General features: G+C 38.9%; 1 protein-coding gene across 5 annotated transcripts in view; it reads right to left on the reverse strand.

The window, feature by feature from the left end:
- LOC109415821 (cyclic nucleotide-gated cation channel alpha-3) overlaps positions 1–25,230 on the reverse strand; it is a 571,815-nt gene that overhangs the window by 188,084 nt on the left and 358,501 nt on the right. For 4 of the 5 annotated variants that reach the window (XM_062853068.1, XM_062853069.1, XM_062853067.1 and 1 more), the window contains exon 4: positions 5,207–5,395. The exons of the other annotated variant lie outside the window; for it this stretch is intronic. In XM_062853068.1, coding sequence (XP_062709052.1) covers positions 5,207–5,395 — 189 coding nt within the window. The remainder of the gene's footprint in view (positions 1–5,206; positions 5,396–25,230) is intronic. 5 annotated transcript variants of the gene reach the window in all.

Here is a 25,230-nt window from a genome sequence, read left to right on the forward strand (position 1 = left end):
AATAACTGGAAGAGATAAATTTAAATTTTCTTGTATCTCTCTTTTTACAACACACAACAAACCCTGCGCGTAATCATGGAAGATGGAGTTTTTTAATGGTTCCTTTGCCCCAATTCATGCATGCTCGTTGCTCGTAGTCGTCGTCGTCGTCTTCGTTACGTAGTGTATAAGAATCTCGGCAGTTGGTCGTTGTGGCGTGTTTTGGACCGAGCCCTCAGTGTCCGTCCATTTCGTGTATCCATCTATTTCCCTTCCAATTCAAATCCAAAAGGCATCCGTGTTTCTTCGTCTGCTTGGTTTCGGTGCTGCCCTTTTGTGCTTCAATGGTTATGTTGCGAATTCAGTATGTAGTAAGTACATGTGCACTTTTCCGCTTGTGCCGTACAGCATGTATATCCCTTTGTGCTGGGAAATGTGTCTTCTTGGTCGATTCAAAGCGGAACAGTCCTTTCTGCTTCTGTGTAGTAGCGAGCCAGCCAGCATTTGTGCTGCTGCTCCGCCGGATGAAAAGGACAGTAATTTAGACATTATTTCGGGCCATGTTTATTATACATGAATGAATGAGTTAATGTAATCACTACGGATCCTCGTATGTTACAAAAGGCGTAACATTTGTACTGAACTCGGTGAATGGCTTTGCTGCATGATGACCTAGTACGTACCCTTTCACATATACGCTTGTTTCCGGAAGTACCGGAAGTACGCAGTTGTGCAGGCACGGGCAACAATGTTTCCAATTGGTTTGACTAAAAATTTGCATGCTTATGTATTTCGCTAAAATTGACTCATTACTCTCAGTAAATAAACAGTGATATCAAGATGAAAATTGGTTTTCATTTATTGAAAACCCTTTTAAATCAACCTACCGGAGATGGTGCCTAAAACATAGATCAACGATCCAATTAGACTTTATGTTCAGTGAATTTTTGCTGTGTACGTCACGTCACTAACAAGCTAAATGAAGCATGTTTTATTCTTGGACATTTGATTGTTTAAATTGCTCTCGTGGATTTTCAGACCGCAAAGTTCAATATTGGGATATGTTCCTTTTACGCAATATACCAATATTGAATGGTTCAGGAGCCTAAGGAAGTAACCATTAATGAGGTAGCATATTTTGCTCCAAAATCCGAAAAATCTGGAAGTCTATTGGGAAGTGCCTTGAAAATTAGTGACCTTTTTTGTGCAACGAAATGAGTAGAAATAAAAAAAATGATACTGAATTGCATAAAGATATTTATTACAATACCACCCAAGCCTTTGCGAGCAACGAAAAATCAGCTCGTGACCCACTACTGGTGGGTAGGGACCTATAGTTTAAGAAACGCTGCAGTATAGTGTTGTACTCAAACCGGAATGGACCCAACTGGCCAGCCTTATCTCAAGAGATATTATTGGCATCGATACCAGGAGCCCCCCCCCCCCCCTTCTCCGTCAACTTGTTTTCGGGAGCATGTGGAATCTACATGGTGTTGGCATTTAAAGTGCCACGGGGGTGGTGGGATTTCACAGTAAATGGAAAAAAAATGCAATTGGCAAAAAATGGCTAAAAAGCAATTTTATTCAAACATTTGCTTCAAATCTGACGTTTGATTTGTTTCAAACAGTTTTATTGTTGTGCCCAGAACAATTTGTTTGAATTTACCACAAATATTTTTGATTTTACTATATTTTTTCTGCGTAAAGGTTTAACGTTGTTAAAGAAGATATGTAAACTCCAAATCAACGTAGTTTTCAGATACAATAATTGCAAAAAATGTATAATTAACGCATGCACTAACATCACTCTATCTTGGTTTCAAGCAAACTTCCGCAGATATTTTTACCAGAGGTTTTTCTAAGAGAACTCTTTTCGAAGGTTTGTTGGAGAACTCCCCTAGGAGGTTTCCATGGGTTTCTTCGATAATTTCCAGGTTTCTTTCCAGATATACTTCAAAGCTCCTGGAGTGATGCCGCCTATACGTTTTCAGGAGTATGTCGAGAGATTCATTCAGAAGTTTCTCAATGGAATTATTTAAGAATATCCTTCGGAAGTTTTATCAGCAGTTTTTACCCAGGGTTTGGTCAAGAATCTCTTCAACTTTCTGTTTACATGATTTCCTACCCCATATATTGCTTAAAGTGAAGATATGACGAAGCCACATCCCGAATTTTCAAGAGCACAAATCTGAAGAATCACATGACGGTTGGCGCTGAATAGTTGATCGATTGGTCACCTCCAACGGGTAACCAATCGATAAAACTTTTCTGCTCAAACTGTCTTTTGATTCTTCAGATTTGTGCTCTTGAAAATTTGGGGTCTGGCTACGTGATATCTTCACCTTAAGATATTTATTCAAAGAATCCGCTTTAACAACGCTTTCTTAAAAAAAAAACAATTTTTGATTGGATTTTTGTCAGGAGTTTCTATTTTTACTGCCGTTTGAATTATTTCAAAGTTGTCTCCATGTGTTTCTCACGTATTTGCACCAAAGGCTATTCCTGGATTAGTTTCACGAAATTTCGTTGGTTATTTTCAACTATTGTCAATAGGAATATTTTCAGTAATTTTATGGCATGTTCTTTCAGATCATTTTCCAATATACCCATGAGACTCTTCCAATGACTTCCTCAGGAGTATCTTCTGATTTTGCTGCAGGGTTTCAATCAAAGTTTTCAAAGATTCTTTTAAAGGTTTTCTCACAGATTTCTAAAAAAGCGAATTTTAATAAAGGATTTATAAAAAAGCATCTCAGGAGATGAGATTTATTTGGCTTCTTGCATACGTTTCTCTAGGAATTTCTCCACAGGTATTTGTTTTCGTGAATTCGCACAACTATATAGTTTAAAATGCATGCATCTGACATTCATATCGGAGTTTCTAAGAAATTACTTTTCGTGAGTTTTCCACATAATTTAGGCTGATACAAAATTTAATTTTGACTTTTTGTCTCCTACCCCCCCCCCCCCCTTCAAAAATGTTTGGCTCTAAATGGCATTTTGAGGGGTAGATAAAAAATTATTTATCAAAATATCGAGTCTTGCTAAAACTTCTTTAACAAATCCGATGAGTTTTTAATATTTTTCTAATTAAATGCTTTATTATTTTTATCCCCCCTCGACCAGCCAAACAGTGGTGGCACACAAAGTGAAATAAATATTTGTAACGGCCTTATATGAAGAATTTCTCCAAATTACTTAGGGGCTTTCCATAAACCACGTGGTCATTGGGGGGGGGGGGGGGTTTCGGCCAATGACCATTTTGTATGGACAAATAAAAAAATTTGTATGGACTAATGACCACGCGGGGGGGGGGGTTGAAAAGTCCCAAAAAAATGACCACGTGGTTTATGGACAGCCCCTTATTAAACCTGTTTTTTTTTAGGTTTTTGACAATATTTCCACGCATCGTTATTCAAGCAACTATTTCAGGTTTGCTTTTTCTTGGCATAACTATAAAGCTAGAAAGTCGACTCTCAGATTAGTCTTGCGCAACCGTAAGATATTGAATTTAATTGCATTAGATTTACCATATAGCTGTAGTTTAAAACAATTATCCAAAAAAATATAATATTTCTTCGTAACTATCCCCTTACATTGCTTTGAGCTTTCTGCGGCTGTTGTTTCACAAGAATCGCAAGGTTTTGTGGGTTTCCGTTGGTAGACTTTCATATTATTTATTTACCGGGTCTACTATAAATCTAGTGTTTTTTAATCGCGATTCCCTTAGAAATAATTTCTACTACTTACCGAAGACTTGCTCTGCATTCTTCGAAGGATTTCTCATGATCTTTCTTATTTAGTCTTCGGATAACTTTATCTAAGAGTTTATCTAGGACTTTCGATAAAAAATAAAAAATAAAAAAAAATGTCTAAAAAGTTTTCAGGATTTTTTAAAAGTTTCCGTAGTGACGTAGTGACTGCTTGTACAACATGCTTTGAAAAGTTGAAGTTATTTGCCCAAAATATCAACACCAATTTCATTGAATTATTTTTTTAATTATACATACTCGAAAATGTCCGGTTGAATATTTTTGACAGCCACTACACAGTCTTTTCCATGATTGACTCCAACATTTTGCCCAGGCAATATTCCGGAATTGTTTAAAGACATTCTTGTTGGATAACCTTACATTTCTTCAAAGAATAAACTGATGTGTATCTTTATTTATTTATTTTTTTTTTAATTTATATGTTTTTTAGTATAAACTACACTTTTTTAAATAATTACTTAAGAAGATTTATTCTTACAACAACTTCCAATATCCCAAAAACGCGAAGAAGATTTTCGTAACAGTTCACCATGAACAACCTAAAACATAGTTCTTAAGAGAAAACGAGTATCTTACTCTAGGCAAAGTTATGTAGAAGTCTGTAGAAAAATGTAGGACATAAATACAATTATACAGCCATCCATAGAAAACGGATATAGTGTAACTGCAAATGTCGTGATAATTCTTAAGTTTGTAGTTTATCGAAAATAATTACACCCGATTTTTTTTTATTTCGCCAATTTTCAGATAGGATGTTCCAGAAAAACAAAGTATTCGAGTCTATAGATTATCAAAGTTACGATAACTTTTGAACCAGTTGACTGATTTTAAACTTCCTTTATTTATGTTTAAATCAATTGTAGTTTTCATGAATGATACGTCGAAAAGGCCAAATTATGTATAGATGTAAAACATATACCAATATATTAGTCGGCTCAAATGATCCATTGGCTGAAAAGTCATAAATTTTTCGAAAATATTTAGTTTTTAAAAACTATGGTTTTTGGAACTACCTAATCTGAAAATTTGTCATCTTTATATTGAAGTTAAAAAAAATAGAAGTGCAATAATATTCGATGCACTACAACCCACCAAGTAGCAAGTTTTGCAACTTAAAAAAAACCCATGACGAAAAGAACAAATCTTTCGAAAATACGCAATTTCTCCCACATCGGTTTTCTATGGAATGCCTGTATACATTTCATCAGTGGATCAGTGGTCATTATTCAAACGAGAGGACACATCGAAAATCGAAAATCAAGTCATCTTCATATACACGGAGAAGCAGTGAGAACGGGATGGACCAAGGGATATGATTGACAATTAGTGTTTCTGTTTGTGAATGTGTCTTTGAGTTGGAGAAGTGTTGTGAGACAGAAATGAAAACAAAAACGATCGGAACAGAGGGAAAACACAGAAAAATACACCAGGGTGGGGGCAAAACCGAAACTTACCCATGAGACTTGAGCGGCTCACAGAGTTTCGGTTGTGTTCCGAGGACGTTTGAATGGTATTGAAGTCAGACCCAACGGCTTCGAGGGGCGGAGGGGCCAGATGCATTATGGCTGCATCCGTTCCATTGAGGGAGTGCGAGTGATGTCGCGACAGTTTCGAATCGTCAAAACATGCCTTGCCATCATCATCTAGAATGAGAAGAAAGAGAAAAGAGAAAAGAGGTAAAGAGTGAAAAAAGAGAAAGATGGTGACCTGCAACGGAACCAGCAGATGAGTGGAGATATTTTTTGCCAGCAATTCGCAAGTAACAAAAAGTTCCACTTCCCCTGGACATAGTGTATTATTGTACTTTCTAAGAACACTAAGTTGAAGCGAGGCAGGCCAAGTCTCAGTGGGGACGTAGAGCCATAAAGAAGAAAATGAAGAAGAAAAGCTCATAACATTATTAAACCATTTTCAATCCGATTCAAAGTATCTATAAGACTATCAAAGATGACCCTGGTGGAAACATTGTGTAACACAATTCATTTTGTTTGACCTAGCACAGGTTCCAAAAACATGAAAGACTGCTTTCGCCAGTGCATAAATCTCACATTATCTAGGTCATGTGCAGTGACAATCTTGGTGGCTTAATAGAATCACTGTCATACTAATTCCATAAATGACACTTTTCATTTCTTAGTCAACGTTAATCTATACAAATAACAAAAGTAAGTATTGCAGCACAGCGTGCGCCAGGGGGTTACTTCCAATTTTGCAGCTTTTCAAAATGAATGTTTATCCATCAAAACTGACGGTAAAATAAATTCATCTGGAAGCTTCTCGAGCGGGAAGACAGGTTCCCTCTGCTCCAAGCCAAGCTCCACCGAGCATAGCGTATTCAATTTAACATTTCCGCCCGCATCCCGACCCTGAAGTCCCATCGGACGACGACGGTTCGTCCTCTCCGCTGACTTATCCTATAAACACATCGTTAGATGCGGCAGCCTGGCGAGGAACCGTTTTCGATCTTCAGACCCACTCTCCATCAGCTCTTCCTGTCCCTATATTGCCGAGAACTTGATAAGATGATGATAGGGATGAAAAATCTTTTTCATTTTCTCTTTCACCGGAAATATGTACGACTTCAACAGGATTGTTCTTCATCATTTTTCAACACGAATAAGCTATTGTTGTTCGTACTACTACGATATTTGGAAACGAACTTTAAATTACTTCCAAACCCTCGGATGATGGTCCTTCCAGAGTGAATGCTCAACCTGCTGAATCCTTGTCATTTTTTCTTGACTGCTTTCCCATTTTCCGAGGAGCGAGCGGACGGTTGTTCTTTACTGTTGCGCGTTCTGTTTGAACAATGTTTTATTTTCCGCTTCTCTTGAAACGACGAAGGAAGGAAGATGATGACGGTTTGTTGTGTGTCAAACAATCCATCCATCCATCTGTTTCATGGCAGATTCCGTGGCACAGGTGAGTGGCATGGGTCGACGACGACGGATAGGTCTTTGCTTTGTTGGGTTTCTCTTTAGTGATGCATACAATATCTCCCCAGTGGAAAACGAGAAGCAAAAACTTGAGTTCGTAATTCAGAGATGTTTGTTCAGATTGGATTGCGCTTCCGAAGACGAGTAAATTAATATTCAAGTACTGGCTGACCCACCGATAGCCAATTCAGTTTTATCTATCTCTACATGTTACCTTCTTGGTAACTGCCTGTTCCGGTGGTAAGAGTCCATTAAACAGGTGACCCCTAGTTCAAGGTGTGATGCAGCAATATGCTTACCGTGCCTAAGAATGAATGAGGAGGGTCAATAAAATCCTACATACTTAACGGAGCCTGTGGAGTACTAGGGCGCCCTCCACAGTATTCTGCCCTTACTGCGCTAACCGGAGCAATGGTGCAGTTGACCTTGTGTTTCTCCGAGATAATCTGCTATCCTTCTTAAGCCTCAACTGCGAGGCTCAATAAGGGTGGGATTATAAGTATGTTGTTTATTAGCTTTAAATATAACCTATATCTATGGCTCTTCGCATTATGCGTTCTTCACAGTGTCCTCTGTGTATGTTCGTCTCTGGCGTTCTTCAATCGAAACCGAATTGGTTTTTATCGCTGCTCTTTTTTCTTGTGTTGTGATTGTAAGAGTTTTATCGTGCCTAGTTTGGGTAGTGGCTATGGTTATGACAGCTCAGATCAATCTTCAGCATAAAAGAACAGCTTTGGTCCAAGAACCTTACTTTCGTGGGTGGGATTCCTATATAGATGTAATGCTTTAATTAACACCTATATGGTTCCGAATTTTGCGTTTGACCCGATGTTTGCTACTTTGAAATGGCAATCTCGCGTGTCATGCCTCGAGCAATAAAATGTTTTGATAAAACTGCTTGTTTGCAGCCTTGCTATTCCCAAATCTTGGTGGGATAATACTGTCAAGTTTATTCCAAAAGTGGATAATTCATTGTATGAATGAAGATCAGACTTATCGATTGAATTAAATTATTAGAACGCTTTGTCGAGCATCACACCCGTAATGTTTTTTCTGGCAAACATGCCTCCATGAGAACCAACATGCTTACCAAAATTGAAAGTGCACTGTGATTTGTTTACACAATGTTGTTTACGATATCGGAAAAGCATTCATTCAAAAAAAAATGTTTGGGTGTTTTCTTGGATACATTTGAACACGTTCATTTCGATTCCATATTGGAAGCCGCACGGATTGTCCTATTTATCTTTCAATGATTTCCAATTAGATTTACCAAATGCTCAAAAACCAACAACTCTTCTCGGCATTACGTCAAGCAGCGATTAGGAAATTGTATGTTTGTGGATGCCCCCATGCGGAAGTCTTGCCACCACTTTTGAGGAATCTCGTAGCAGAAACGCATTTGAGATAACTCAATGTGGTTTTCCCACTTATGATTTTGTCCATCACAAGCCTCAACAGGCTGCTTCATTTGTATATCTTATAGGGTGTCCCAGAAAGTATGGGCACAACTTTGTATAGCGAAAATACAATCATTTTCTTAACAAACAACAATTTTTATATTTTTGTATTATTATTCAGAGCATTTTGATTTATAACTGTGAAGAGTTTATACATCAAAAATGGTTTCTATATGCAGCATGATTAAAATGGAAAAACATCTTTTAAAACTTCTGCACAAACTACTTTTTTACGGTTTTGCCAAATATCCAAATTCGAAACATTCTTTTCGAATTCTTTTCAAATGATACATCCAAAAACATGTTTCCTCAGATGGTTGATTGAAATTTTTTATAAAAATATGTTTTTATTGTGCGTACGGATAAATCATAATTTTGAGAAAACTGAAAAATTCGCCTTTTCTATTTTTGGATTAGACATGCCCACAGATATTCGAGTTTTAAAACATGTTTTGTCGAGAATAAAAACAATCTTTCGCAATCTTTATAAAGCTGGAGCATTAATTGAACTTATAGTGAAATTAAAATGTAATTTTCTGCATGTTTTGATACATATTAAGAAGCTTGTTTTCAACTATTAGAAAAAAGGGTTTTCAAAAATATTAATTTTGGTGTTTCAATTCATTTTTCAGGTCCAAAAGTATTTATTTTTAATTCGAACTTAGGGTTGTATAATAGATACGCATGTAGAAATACACGGATATATTTTTTGAATTTTTTATCGAGCTTAATTTCATGTGCAGGAAACAATTTATTAAGCGATGTTATTGAAAAATATAGCAATTTGTGCAGAAGTTTTAAAAGGTCTTTCAGGAAATGTTCTACCGCATTCAAACGAAGTGTGAAATGCAAATTTTAATGATTGGCATTTGATGTTGACATATTAAGGCAGGATATGTGTGAAAATAAAGTTTGTTTATGCATCCATTCCCAAATGACAGAGCGGCAAAGTTGTGCCCATACTTTCTGGGACACCCTATAGCTGAGAATCCGACTGTGGAACTTTGAATCATTAGATATGTAACAACCCAGTCTTTACGCAACTGCGTTTCCGAGTACTCGGTAAACATTTGATTGAGTGAAACTGACCTAAAAAGCCTAAATCTTCTGGATGTTCTGTTGTTCTAAACACGTTGTGGCAAGTCGCTATAGGCTTACTTTACGCTCTATGCTTTTTTTTACAGTGCCTTTTTCAGGGCGCTGTTTGAACCCGTTGTGGTACGCTTATGCGATTATGTCGACCCTATTCCCTTACCTTACTTTTCCCTGTCCCATCCCTTATTCCTCCCTTCCCTTTTCTTCAGGTAAATGATGGATAGGCTCGTATTCATGGCGATGGCACAAATTTCCCAAATGGAGGAGAACGTGCCTCTGGAGCCGACCTACTGATACCTGATACCTTCTTGGTAAGTGTACATTATGGGAGACGATATTACTTTTTCCACAGGCATTTTTGTAAAACTTATGCATATCATTTTGTTTATCGCTATTCTGTCCTTGAATACTTTCTTTTTTAATCTGTATGAACGAGAAGAGGTGTTCATACCTTTAAAGAGAAAGACTTACAATTAACATCAGAAAGACCAAGTACATGATCGCTGGTCGTCAAAGTCGGTCAGACCGTGGTGGTGATGTGGTGCTAGGTGGTGAAAAGTTAAATGTTGTGGACGAATTTGTTTATCTCGGTACTCTAGTGACATGCGCAGTGAAGAGAATAATTCACAATTATTGTCAGACAAAAGAGGCACAAAACAAGCAACAAAGAAGGCGCAGCGATTACTCTTTATCCCAACTGGTAACAGATAATGATCTCTCTCTCTTCTTGGCGTAACGTCCTCATTGGGACAAAGCCTGCTTCTCAGCTTAGTGTTCTATGAGCACTTCCACAGTTATTAACTGAGAGCTTCCTCTGCCAATGACCATTTTGCATGCGTATATCGTGTGGCAGGCACGAAGATACTCTATACCCAAGGAAGTCAAGGAAATTTCCTTTACGAAAAGATCCTGGACCGACCGGGAATCGAACCCGTCACCCTCAGCATGGTCATGCTGAATACCCGTGCGTTTACCGCCTCGGCTATATGGGCCAGATAATGATATGATCTCGAATTTCTTTGTTGCAGACAAAACGGAAGCTGATTTTTTTGCGTACTTTTCATTCAATCAATTATTATCAACCCAAAATCAAAACTTTTTGATGGCACATCTTCAGCAGCGTTGCAGTGTTTACCTACTTGAAGTTAGCGCGCGAAAATCACAATGCAAGGCTTAAAAATCTCTAAACTCGTGCTGCATGATCTTTATCCTATTCTGTTCAAGTAGGGACAAACCTATGTCGCATTGGGTAGAATGTCGCAACAAATTCAGGTTGCGACATTATCTTTATTGTTGCGCGATTGTTGAATTTTGATTCACTGGACATGTGATAAGTTGTTCATCGTAAGATGAGAAGATGAAATGCAGCTGCGAAACGGGCCTTTTTCGGTCTGGGAAACCATCTGAAGTCCCGTAGACTGTTTACTAAGACAAAACTCGTGTTGTATAAGACTCTGATATTTCCGGTTGCTATGAATCGTGGACGTTGAGATAAGTTGCCTTTGGAGTCTTCAAACGTAAAGTGCTGTGAACAACACTCGACAGTATACTGGAGGACGGTATCTAGCAGCGTCGCATGAATTACGAATTGTACCAAATATATAAAGAGATGAATATATGTGAACACGGCATACTGCTGCGGTGGGCTGGGCACGGAGCTCGTATGCCGTAGGAACGAAAAGCTTAAACCATATTTAGCAGAGAATCAGGAAGCGTGAGTTTCGTGATAGGATTCGCACACTTTGGCTTTCTGCGGTTGATACCTTTTATTTTTGTTCCATGGCAATTAAAAGAACCTCTTCTAGTCTATTGAACTACAAATTATTACTTGATCCAAGATCTCTAAGCGTTCAGAGCAACTGGTAGTGATTTGCCCAGGACCGAGACCGGTGGAGTCGGTTGCTTTATTTGGCGTAGACCCACCACTACGAATTGATGCCCGTCAAGTATAAAGTATGAGGTATAACGAGATTTTCAATACAGTACCAGTCCATCTCGAGATTCACGACTTTACTTTCCTTCTGAAGAATGAACCAACATTTTGAAAGTTTTTTGGGAATATGTTTCGATTCTATGGTGTGAAAGGCATCACTATTCCTGGTCCACCCCATACCTAATATTGCAACAGCCTGCAACGAGCGTCCAACAGAGCTTTAGTTTGCACAAGTTCCTATCTCATGTTTCTACTGATGACTCTACTGATCACAAAGACCACCAGAATATTTGTGTGCTTGGATGGTGTTCCAACTTGGACGTAAACGGCTAGATTCGAAAGATTTCTTCCCGGGAGTTTGTTTTTGTTATTCTGTTGTGCGAAATGCTGACAACAAGCATTTAGTGTATCGTTGTATTTTCGAATGACTATAGAAACTTGAAGAAGATATTATCCTGATAATTCCTCATATATTTTTCTTGGAAAAATTACATGGGTAAGAATTCATGAGGGAAACCTTGACTGTGTTAATCTTCTAAGGAGTTCCTGGAGAGATTTCTTATGAGGAATTATTGAGAATAGTCATTGATGAATCCATATGAATTCAGGATGAAGAAACTTCATGAAAACATCCTAGCAGAAATTCATTTGAGATCTTCTGAAATAAATTCCTAAATAAATCTTTAAAGAATTCCACTAAGAATTCTTAGTGGAATTCAAAGGAACAGTACTTAACACTTTTTACTTATAGATATTCCCCTAACAAGCCCAGGTTAATCATCAACTTTGAAGAATGCTTGGCAAATTTTTAGAGACATTCTCATTAAAAATATTAAAAAAACAAACAGGAAATTTCGGAACAATTATCCGAAAGCTGGCTAAATTTACTTGGGGTTACCATCAGACAGGGTAGTATTTTGGTCCACTTTGGCAATTATATTATAATAATCATTAACCTATGGAACTTCTAATAAAAAATGCTGATATTTTGTAGAGATTATATGATAAATGTAAGTAATCAACTCCCAACCGGGCCAAAATACCTGGCACGGACCAAAATACGATTACTACCCTATTCCTGGGGGAAACTCTTCAGTTTACGCAAAATCCATTGAAGCAATTTAAAGAAACACTCCAGATGAAATCTGGTACCCTAACAAACTGATCCAAAAGGATTCCTTATGGGATTCTTCCAGTAATTTTCCTGAAAATTTGATTCTTCTTCCAAAGGTTTTTTCAGAAATTCATTCTAAGATTTTCTTAAAAATGCCTCCAAATATTTTTGGTTTCATGCATGATTTTTTTTTTTCATTATCTAGTCTAAAATTTTTTGGTGAAGTCTTTTAAAGGATTCTTGAAAAAGTTCACTCAAAAATCTTGGAGAAATTCAAAGAGAAATCCCTGGTGGAAATATTGGACTACAGGGGGTGGCCAGAATGTTTGGGAAAGGCAATTTTTTTTCTCTCACAAAAAAGTTCATCATGTTATAACTTTTCATAGAGTGCACCAAAAAATCTCAAATTTTTACTGTTTGTAAACCTATTATATGTGCATCATTGGTACAAATTTGGGCTCGGTTGATTAATCTTTCGCAAAGTTAGAACCGTTCGGGTAAAACACTATTATTGAGACAACTAATTTTTGAGCTGTCATATCTCGTAAGCCAGTGAACCATTTTTGAATGAAATTTTGAACGTACACTAACAATACAGTTCAAAAATTAGTTATCTAAATAATAGTGTTTTACCCGAACTATTCGACCTTCGCGGAAAAATAATCAATCGAGCCCCAATTTGTACTAATGATGCAAACAGGTTCGCAATCATTTTGGCCATCCCCTGGGAGAGTCCTTGTAACAATTCCTGGAGGAATCCGGGGAATGAAACAGACAAAAATCCTAGGAAGAATTATTGGGTGAATTCCTTGGGGATTCCTTGAATTTTGATTTTTTATCTAGGATTCCTTCATTCCTGAAGGAGTCCCAGGTAAGGGGCTATCCATAAACCACGTGGTTATTGGGGGGGGGGGGTGTTTTCGACCAATGACCATTTTGTATGGACTAATAAAAATTTTTGTATGGGTCTTGTCACGTGGGGGGGGGGCGGGGGGGTGTTTGAGAAGTCCCAAAAAAATGACCACGTGGTTAATGGACAGCCCCTAAAAAATCAAAGTAGAATCTCTGGCTGATTTCTGGGACATATCTTTGAATGAATTACTGCAAAACCTATTAGATTTATAGAAGGAATTCCTCATAATTGCGTTTATAATTGGAATTTTTTTAGCAAAAATCCTTGAAACAGTTGTTTTAAGAATTCTTTACAAGAAAAACCTGCTGGAACCTTTGAACAATTTCAAGAGAAAATCCTTGACGAATTAGTTGAAGAATTGGAGGAATTGCATTATTTTTGATAATTCCTTGAAAAAACTCCTGCAAATATCCTTGAAAGATTTTTTTTATTTATTTGTACATACAAATTATTTTCAATTTATTTTTAATTATCAAGAGCTTCGGGCACCGTCTCCCAATCACTTATTGGTACAACAATTAGTGTGCAGTCGGACTCTCGACGGGTCGGTCCACGGCCGACCGACTACGGTAAGGGTGACCGTAGCACCTTACAAATGTCAATTTCTGGACTTTGCTTTGGCTGACCAAGCCATGTGGGAAATTACACTGCTAAAAATGCTTTGACTTCCATGTGCACAACAGAACATGTGCTCGATGAACAAATTCAGATTTGAATGATGAAAAGAAATCAACGTAGAAGCGCCCGTCTAGCGAATTGGGAGTCGTGAAATTGAGTCTCACCGGAGTACGTGGATTTCTTTTCATAATTCAAATCTCATGTTGTTCATCGAGCACATGCACATGGATGTCGAAGCATTTTTAACTGTGTAATTTCCCACATGGCTTGGTCAGCCAAAGCAAAACCAAGAAATTGACATTTGAATTTTTATTTTGAGAATTCCTAGTAGAAACTTTCGGAAGAATCCTTGAAAGAATTCCTCGAAAATTCTAGGCCAAATCCGGAATTTTCTTCTCGGGAAAATTCCTCAATAAATTCTTAGATGATTTTTTGTAAGAACTCTTGCAGAAGTATTTGGAGATTACTTTGGGTAATCCTAATCGTTAGAGAAACTCCTGAACGATATTCAGAGAATTTCCAGGAGAAATGCTCCGAAGAACTCCTGCAGGCCATTTTAGAAGGTTTTGTAGTAAGTGCTGGGAAAAAAATCTTAGAGAAAACCATAAATAACTTCATAGAGGAACCGGTGAAGATTTTTTGAATAAATGCTTGGAGAAATATGTTGAAGAATGTTTCGAGCAGTTCCCGTAAGAATTCGTGAGAAGAATCCCTCGAAGATGATTTCAAGGAGTCTTTGGAGAATTTCTGGTAAAATTGAAGATTTCCTGAACTAATTCTTTAAGGAACTTTTGCAGCAAACTGTTGGGAAACCTTTGGTAGAATCTGCAAAGAAATAATTAAATATTTTCGTTTGTGGAATACATAAAAGAATCCCTGAAAGAATTTTTTGGATGAATTCCTTGAGCAGATCATGCAGAAACTTTTGGAAGAATTTTCGAAAGAATTACTGGAAGAACTCTCGAAAAAAAACCTTAGCCAAAAAATTAAGTCAAAGTGACTTCTGCGCAACAGAAACTGGCGCCGCCGTGACTCTTCGATAACAAGTGTGTTACTCGCGAGATTGCCTCTACTCAGTCCATGGTAGAATGATGAGCACAAGAATGAGTTGCCGTTCACCAATATCCAATAATATGAGTCCTACAGCTTTGGGCTCACTAGAGGGTCCAGTGTCAACCGCCCTGAGAGGTTTAAGCAACTGATGGAAATTCACAAGTGCCTTGGCTGGGAAGCGAAGGTACTTCGGTCTATTGTAACGTTACTTCCTAGACGAATCCTACTGTGTTCGGTTTCGCCTACAATCATGTACTTGGAATCCGATTTTCTGGCATTTCTGAAGGATTTGTCGTACGGTGAACAGCTGATTCGTTGTCGTCCGGCCATCGATGAAGCCGGTTTGATTACTTACTACGAACTTATACGTTTAAGGATAGGCTTGTTAGAATCCCAAAATGGTCGCCCGACTTTGGCACCTATCCACGATTTTGAGCACACAAATCTCTTCGTAGACAAAACCAGCGCACCTGAGCTTCTTATTTTATTCTTAACAAGTGAGTAAGATGCCATTACGGGAGCGTTGGGCTTTTGGTATAACCTTCGTATTTTTTAGGAATGGCATACAGCAGTTCCATTTCCTCTAACTCAGTTTATTCCAGGCAACGTTTTTCACCCGAAAGAGGTGGGTCTGTTGTTTCCGCTTCTGTTTGCCAAGCTCCCCGTTCAGTCGGGCTCCTTGCTGCAGCATTACCACCCGCGCTGCGTTTTTTTCCTCCAAAATCACTCTGTACTTCTTCACAAACCATTCATTGCGTCAACTTTGTTCCACGTACTCGATGGTACTCTCGGCTGCGTCGTTGATTGATTCTTCATATTTTTCAATCTTCATGAGCTGCAGAGTGCTTTGTCAACAATGAAATGCTGGTTGAAGTATCGCTCTTTATCCAAAGATTAGCGCACAAAGTGATATGGGTTTTCGGTTTAACACACGCCGACTGGAGAACTATTCTGCGAACATTCCATCCTGTAGCTACGTAGCAGACCAATGGACCGGGTTTATCGCTTTTCGATGCATAGATGATGATCAAGCTGTACGATCAACGATCAAATCTGACTGGTAAGAAATCAAACTTTGAACTAGTCAAATTGTAATCTTAATTTGAACCATTTCAAAATTCATTAAAACGAAGTACTTTTCAGGCAAATATTGTCCCGAAAAAGATGGTAAACAGCTTTCCGTAATATAACCTGATAACATGGACCTTAAAAGCATTGAAAAAAGCGTTTTTGTCATGGAAACAGGCAATTGAAAAATCACTGTGATTTCACCCATTTGGGATGGGAGATCTGGGAGTCACCGTTGGGTCGGTGATGCGATCCATGGATAAGGGGTTATTTATAGTGTTCGTAAGGTGACAGATTGTGTGGTGAATGAGGTGAATAAGGTCAAGCGGCACAGCACGCTTTGGTTGCATAGCTTGTAGGCGTTATATACACTGTGCTGTGAGTGAAAATTGGAAGGGAGGGAAACGACTTTTTCCCAATTCGTTTCTGGTTCTAGCGATGGCTATGAACATATGAATATACATGAGTTGTATATGTAGAGAAGAGAGAGAGAGATGAAGTGGATAGAAAGATACAAAGTAGGATGAAAAGGGACGGGCCAGGGATTGAGCCCATGACCTTCTGCATACGAATCAGAAGCGGTAGCCACTAGACCACCAAGCCCGTCTCATAGATGATGATCAAGCTGTAGCTGAAAAATTCAATCGTCTGGAGTCCATGAATCAGAAGGCTAACTTGTGACATTTTTCAATTGCTACATGTTGCTGAATCAAATGGAAATACCCGGTGATACCATTTCGCTAGTTCACCATCCAATTGTTAAAGTTAAGAAGCAACTTTCCAGGGGTGCTATACAAGCAACCCATAACCCATCATAAAGGCTTTTCTCTTTCCGGCAGGAAGAAAACTCGAGAGAATAATTTACTCAATCCCAGCTTGTACATGTGACGAAAGGAAACAAATTAATTAAAAATGCTAATTGAAAACCCTTAAAAATTTACATGGGTGTCCGATGGGAGTGAGCATAGACACAAACATCGAAACTGGTGACTGCTGGCTGGTGGCAAGGTTGGAAGGGTATCCGACCGATGGTCGTCTGTTGTCGGCGGCCGTCGATATAACCAGGAACCACAACACCACACCGCCGCCGCGCCACCAACAACAGAGGGAAAAGTTTTCCTGGCAAAACCACTCCATAAATGAAGTTTGAGTAAATAAAACACGGCACCGACGACGACGGACTGTATTTCGGTGCGGTTCGCTTGATGGCACTCAACCTCGGTTTGGTACCAGTTTCCGCTTTTTGGAATCGTTACCCCCGGTGGATTGGTTCCCCTATCCGCCGCCAAATGGAGGTGGGATGACGAACTCGGTACCGGAAGTCGGCGCTAAGATAAATATTGGAGGGAAATTTTAGTTTTTCATTCGGTTCGGGAGCACAACTTCAGCTTGAATTCGTTTGAGCGGTTTTTGAAATTCCCCGAACGATGCGGTGGCGTCTTGTGAATAATTAGAAAGACGGATGAAATTAAATTTGACAATGAAGCTACAGCGGATTAGCTCCTGGCAAAATAATTTGTCTTGATGCTGATATCAATTTTCCTGGTAATCCGTCGGTCTGTGAAAGCGATGTTTAGATAATGGGTTGATTGAAATCTGCGAATGCATGAATAAGCTTCAGTGGAAATGGGAATCACAACAGAGTACTGTTTTGAAAGCGTGGATGGACTATTTTTAAATTTCAGGGAGCGTATAATATACATTACATTACATCTCTGTTTACATATTATTCTGGATGATGGAAATTCAACAACAAACATCAAACATTCAATTCTACTTTTCTTCTTCTTTTCCATTTCCATCTTGGCGTTGTCACCCGAAAGGGATATGCCCACTTTTTGGCTTAAGTGTTTTATGATAGTTGATATTACCTAATGTAAAGCTTTCTTTGTGGATTGAGCATTTTGCATTTGAAGGGCACAAAGGTGCCCTTTGTCCAGGGAACCTGGAACGACTGTGCATTGAACCCAAACAGCCTCAGCATGGTTATTTATAGCATGGCCTATATACGCTTCACTATGTACCCGGCATAGGTTTCACGGCAATCCTACTTTTGAAAATACGCTGAAGTCTTGTTAAATAAGATCGCACAAAGCACTTTGCAACAAAAGTTTTTAATTATTTTGGCCTACCGAAGTGAACGATAATTTGTCCCCTGAGACGGAGGCAAAGCAAAATTGCTCCGTAAAGCTTAGCGCACTCGACGTCGTCGTTCGTCTACTAGACGCCACGTCGTCATTTTGAGGCCCTGGAAGATAATTAAATTTATTAATTTCGTACCGTGACCCTCGGATAATGTAATCATGTTGCGAATGAAAATTGAAATATATTTGGCGCCTGGAAATGTGAAGATGCGTTCGTGGCTAACAAAGCACAATTTGATGTTATTAATGCTACCTATGCATTTTTACTTATTTATCGCACAATTAGGGTTGGAGCATCTTCCAGAACTAAACTGGCAGCTTTCTTAAAGATGACATAATCTGAAGACTTAACGGATTCGCAGTTTTACAATGCGAGTTTTGTCTTCGTTTGCAGAACTCAGCTGGTATTGCAGACCCAACTCGCAGCTGTTACCCGTTTTCTCACCTCACGAACAGACGAATTCTGTCTGTCGTTCTTCCATTCTGACAGTTCAACAATACCTCGAAATGCTCTCTCCACTTGGCAAACCATTATTGCCTTGTCTGTCAACAAGTTTCCTTAACGGTTGTTGCAAAAGGCAGAAGATGGCACCGTTTTTATTGGCTTGCTATTGACAGCTCCGTAAAACTTCCGCATATCATTTTGTTCCCTTCTCTTTTGCGCTTGGGCAATCACATTTTCCTCATACTTTTAAAATTTGCGGTGGATTCTTTTGTCGCTCCTGTTGATCTCACTCATCCACTCATTTAGCTTTTGGTGATAGCTAACGTACGCCTGTCTACTGAAAACCGCCTGATGTTGGAACGCATTGATCGCCGGTTCGTAGAGTCCGACACAGTTGATAACTTAGTTCGAATCTTACTAACTTCGAGATAGTGAACTGGGTCGATGTTGGGACCTCTTAAAGTTCTTACATCAATGACGTCCGAGAAGTGTCGGCCATGCAACCGTGCCGAGTTCTCGACGCATACAAAATTAGACACCGGAAACACATCTGCTAGGTGGCTGGGAATGTTGAATGCGAGAGCAAGTCTCGGTTTCATAAAGAAAATTCACCGATATATTGAGGATTGGCATCTAAGCCGAAAGCGAGAAGGGTTTGTGAAAAAAGGAGTGTTCATGATGTGGACATGGTTTCTGTTTGGCTTTCTACTCCGCAGAATCGTTACCTGTTCTGTGGCTTAGTTGGTTAGAGCACCGGTCTAGCGAGTATGGAGACGTAGGTTCGAATTCTGCCAGAACGCGATTTATCCACACATTGATCTCTAATTTTGTCTCTATTGCGTGCCTTCGAATTACAAGTTTTTTTATGTTTCAGAAATAGGGTGACAAAGGGTATTATCGACAGGTTTGTTCTCTTAGTCATGAAGGGTTTTTGTGGACCAAATTGCCTGAAGTTTAGGCATATAACTCAGCTTGGTTGGGAAGGATTTGAGGCCAACTCTGAGGTTAGCAGGCTTCGAAAAAACCCCATGACGAAGAGAAATAAACGGTCGAAAATACGTAAGTTCCCTTACCAGCAAAACTCGTATACGCCAGAAGAGGGCAACATATCCCACAGTACCAACGTTTAGTAATTTTTTATTTGTTTCACTTACGACTACTTCACCAGAAACTGTTACCCATGATGTGTATACCTGAAACAGACAGAAACAGAGTATTAGAAGAGCAATTAGACTTAGTTTTTGTGTCAACTTAGAAGCTATTAACATATAACATTTTGAATATTTCTTGAGGAACAACTGAGTCACTGTGATTAGTTGATGGACAACAGAATTCGTTATGGAAGATTTTGTATTGTTAAACCATGTACAATTAGTGCTGTCTTGTTGAAATTAGTGCTGGTTACTCAATGTTTCCAAATTTCAGCGTCTCCTATACTGGTACGCCCTCAAGGAGATGAATTCATTTTCAATGAGTTTATCAAGAATTCTTCTTCGCATTTCTTAAATAAATGTCCTGGAATACCTGCAGGAACACTTTTAAGGATTTTTTCAGAATTTATCAAAACTTTTCTGGAAAGTTAACTCAAAGAAGATTTTTGCAGGGTTTCTTCAAGAGATTCATCGAAGTATCCTTGTCCTTGTCTGTTTTTTAAATATTTCTCTTGGGATTCCTCTAAAGATTGTTTCTGGAAAATATCATGAAATTCCCCACATGATTCATCTTGAAGCTGGTACATGGATTTGCTACATTGCTACATAAGTACATGTTTGTACTTCATGAATTTCTTCAAACCTTTCTGAAGCAATCCCTTAAAAAATATTATAATTTCCCTAAAAATATTGAATTTCTCTAAAAATTATGAAAATCTTCCAGGATTTTTTCCGTGAATTCCTTAAAAACATTTCATCAAAAGATGCAATTTAAGGAGAATTTTTCACAAAGATTCAGAAATTCTTTCAGAAACTTCTTTAGGGGTTTGCTTTACAATTTCATTTATTTTTTTTTTCAGAAATTATTGTTTTATTTTCTCCTGAGGTTCCTTCAGGAATTATTTTAATTATGCAAGGGTTTTCTCGGGTACTGATTTGGAAATCCCTCAAGGAAATTCTTAAGCAAATCTTCTGGAAATTTTCCCAGAGTTTTTTTTTTTCTAAAGTTCCTCCAGACATTGCTTTGGATTTGTGCCAAAATTTCATCAGGAACACTTCAAGATGTTTTTTTTTTCCCAAAGTATATCTCAACCAATTCCTACAGAAATTACTCCAGAATCTATTCTGTGGTTTAGTTTTTTATTTTCGTTTTTGCCTTTCTCGTACACCAAGGTGTACCGAAAGCCTATATGTTCACTCCAAAAATGAAATTTCGATAGAGCCCCCAGAGTGGCAAGTTTCATATACCAATCGACTCAGCTCGACGAGTTGAGATGATGTCTGTGTGTGTATGTGTGTGTGTGTATGTATGTGTGTGTGTATGTGTACAAAAAAAGGTCACCTCACTTTTAGATAGTAAATATCAACCGATTTTAACGATTGACGGCTCATTCGACGCGGAATCTGGTCCCATTGTTTCCTATTGAAAATGGTTCAGATCGGTGCAGCCGTTCCGGAGTTATGGCCATTTAGGTGTTCCGGAACCGGTACCCCTGGAAGGGGCCAGACATGAAAATGCTCCAAACCCATGCATGCGACCCATCAAACCACGGCATTTACGGTTATCTGATGAACGGTAAGCAGGAAAATAGTCTCAGACTACATCTGAACCGGTAGTGTTCCGGAACCGGTTCTGGGTGTCCCGCCGGAAGTGGCCAAATATCAAATTGAACATAACTCATGCATGCGACATATCAAACAGTGGCTTTTTCGATAATCCGATGAACGGTTAGCAGGAAAATAGTATCAGACCACATCTGAACCGGTAGTGTTCCGAAACCGGTTCCGGATGTCCCACCGGAAGTGTCCAAATATAAAAGAGTACCAAACCCATGCATGCGACACATCAAACAGCGGCATTTTCGATAACCTGATGAACGGTTGGCAGAAAAAACAATATCAGACCATATCTGAACCATTAGTGTTCCGGAACCGGTTCTGGGTGTCCCACCGGAAGTGGCCAAATATCAAATTGAACATAACTCATGCATGCGACATATCAAACAGCGGCTTTTTCGATAATCCGATGAACGGTTAGCAGGAAAACAGTATCAGACCACATCTGAACCGGTAGTGTTCCGAAACCGGTTCCGGATGTCCCACCGGAAGTGGCCAAATATAAAGGAGTACCAAACCCATGCATGTGACACATCAAACAGCGGCATTTTCGATAACCTGATGAACGGTTGGCAGAAAAAACAATATCAGACCATATCTGAACCATTAGTGTTCCGGAACCGGTTCTGGGTGTCCCACCGGAAGTGGCCAAATATCAAATTGAACATAACTCATGCATGCGACATATCAAACAGCGGCTTTTTCGATTTTCTGATGAACGGTAAGCAGGAAAATAGTCTCAGACCACATCTGAACCAGTAGTGTTCCGGAACCGGTCCCGGGGTCCCGATGGATGTGGCCAAATATAAAAGAGTACCAAACCCATGCATGCGATACAACAAATAACGGCTTTTCTGATATCCTGATGACTGATTATCAAATAAATAGGTTTGAACCACAGTAGAGACAGCCGGTTGTATTTCGGAATCAGTTTCGGGTGTCTCGCCGGAAATGGCCATATATAAAAGTGAACCAAACCCATTCATGCGACAAATCAAACAGCGGCATTTCCGATAACCTGATGAACGGCAAGCAGGAAAACATTATCAGACCATATCTGAACCGGTAGTTGTTCGGAACCGGTTCCGGGGGTCTTGACCCTCGACGGATGTGGCCAAATATAAAAGAGTACCAAACCCATGCATGCGATACAACAAATAACGGCTTTTATGATAACCTGATGACAGGTTATAGAAGAAATAGGTTAGGACCACATTAGGGACAGCCGGTAGTGCCGTAACCAGTTCCGGGTGTCCCTCCGAATGCAATTATGAACGTTAGCAAGCAAACAGGTTCCGACCGGTGAAAAAAATGTTTTACGCATATGGTCAAATCTCAACCGTTACGTAGTAATTGAACATTACATGTTTTTGACTTTGCTTGCCTCAAGCTGGCTATAACTTGAAAATGGTCAAACTTATCGCATTTGAAAGATTATTAAATTTGCTATCAAAAAGATCTTGGAATCAATTGGTTTAGTTAGATAACTATAAAGCAAAGAAGCTCGAAAGTAGTGTTTTGCCTTTCTCGCACACTTAGTGTACTAAAAAACTATATGTTCACTCAAAAAACGATTTTTCAAAAAAGGCTCGGTGGATCAAGTCGCATATGGGTAATTCTCGCTGAGACCGGCCCACTATTTACACCTTGTCTTCAAAAATGTTTAAGGTGCCGATTTTCTGAAAGCCCTCGCCTAAAAAGTAAGAAAAATGCATTTGGTTACTCAAAATGATGGACCCCCCGTTAGTTAGAGCCACAACAATTTTTGCAGACCCCTCGATTTTGGTCAAATGGTGGCTCACTTAAACCGTTATAACTCGAAAGTTTCACCGAAAACCACCTCAAAACGAAATGTTGTTGAAAAGAGGAGAGATAGAGCTACTATTTACAATAATAAAAAGTTGGGTCGGCCATATTGATTTTGGCCGCCATCTTGGATTTTTATACAAAAACATTTTTTTCACCATGAGGGCAACCACCGATTTTCGAAATTTTTGCATCAATTGAAAGCTGGGACATTTATACATAACATATCAAAAAATTAGAGATGTCTTTTTCTTCTTTCAAAAGTTATCTACAGTTTTGTAAATTGAGCCACGTTTTCTCCATACATTTCCATGCGCACCGGCAAAGACATGCAACAGCATCCGAGTTTACGCCTGCATGTATACACAAAGGCGCGTGTCGCAAAATTTGGCCAAATCGGAGGTTCGTTTCCGTTTTTGACTGTTTCTCAATGATGCGGGCATTGTTTTTATAACTTTTTTTAGTGTTTTGAAAAGCTTAAACCTTCAACTTTCCATTAGTGGGTTCAGAATTTTAATGCTTGTTCGTTAACACTGCGAAAAAACGCTGCATTTATGTAAACGGTCGGCACCGGGCCCAGTGCGCAAAAGTGGCAAGATTTACGAAACGGCAGATAACTTTTGAAAGAAGAAAAAGACATCTCTAATTTTTTGATATGTTATGTATAAATGTCCCAGCTTTCAATTGATGCAAAAATTTCGAAAATCGGTGGTTGCCCTCATGGTGAAAAAAATGTTTTTGTATAAAAATCCAAGATGGCGGCCAAAATCAATATGGCCGACCCAACTTTTTATTATTGTAAATAGTAGCTCTATCTCTCCTCTTTTCAACAACATTTCGTTTTGAGGTGGTTTTCGGTGAAACTTTCGAGTTATAGCGGTTTTAGTGAGCCACCATTTGACCAAAATCGAGGGGTCTGCAAAAATTGTTGTGGCTCTAACTAACGGGGGGTCCATCAATTCGAGTAATCAAATGCATTTGTCTTACTTTTTAGGCGAGGGCTTTCAGAAAATCGGCACCTTAAACATTTTTGAAGATAAGGTGTAAATAGTGGGCCGGTCTCAGCGAGAATTACCCATATACCAATCAACTCAGTTCAACGAATTGAGATTATGTCTGTATGTATGTATGAATGTGCGCAAAATAAGTTCTTTCACTTTTAAGGCACTTCCCATTGGCTGATTTTTCGGATTATAGCTTAAATCGAACCAGAATTGTTTGCTATTCAAAATGGTCCAGATCGGCCAAGGCGTTCCGGAGTTATGGCCATTTCAGTGATCCGGACCAGCACCGGTTGAACTGGCCGTATATAAAACTGAACTAGCCCATCATGCGATAAATCAAACTGCGGCAATTTTTATAACCCTTAGCATGGTTGACGAGTTTTGTGCGGAAATCAACACTGGATACCAGAAGCTCCACGACGTTGGCCCAAAATTCAAGATGGCAGCCAAATGTTCAAGGTGGCGGCTCAAAATTCAAGATGTCGGCTGTTTACTAGAGATTTAGGCTCTTAAAGCATGCTATATGGGAATATTTAATATGGAGAAGATGTCTGGACTCCTAATATCCAAGATGGCGGTCTGAAATCCAAGATGGTGGCTTCAAATTCAAGATGGCGTCTGTTTTAAGAAGTTAGCCTTAGCTCCTAAACCATGGAAGATGTCCGGAATCAAAAAATGTCTACCATAATGTATAAGATACCGATCTAAAATCCAAGATGACGGCTTCAGTTTCAAGATGGCGGCTGTTTGATGGAGATTTAGACTCTAACGGATGTTTTCGGCTCTAAAACCATGCAATATTGGTATATTTGGTATGGGGAAGACTACCAGAGTCCAAAATGGCGATCAGGATATCCAAAATGGTGATCTAAAATTTAAGATGGTGGCTCCGAATTCAATATCGCGGCTGTTTAGTGGAGTTTTAGGGCCTGAAACAATGCATTATTGGTATATTTGGTATGGGGGGGATGTCTGGATTCCAAAAATGGCGACCAGAACATCCAAGATAGCAATCTTTAATCCTAAATGGTGGCTTCAAATTCAAGATAGCGTCTTTTTCTTAAGAGTTTGAGGCTCAAACATTGAAAGTGAGATAAACGATATGATTTCTTTTATCATTA

Source organism: Aedes albopictus, chromosome 2 (assembly GCF_035046485.1).
Source record: "Aedes albopictus strain Foshan chromosome 2, AalbF5, whole genome shotgun sequence".
Classification (NCBI taxonomy): Eukaryota; Metazoa; Arthropoda; class Insecta; order Diptera; family Culicidae; genus Aedes; species Aedes albopictus.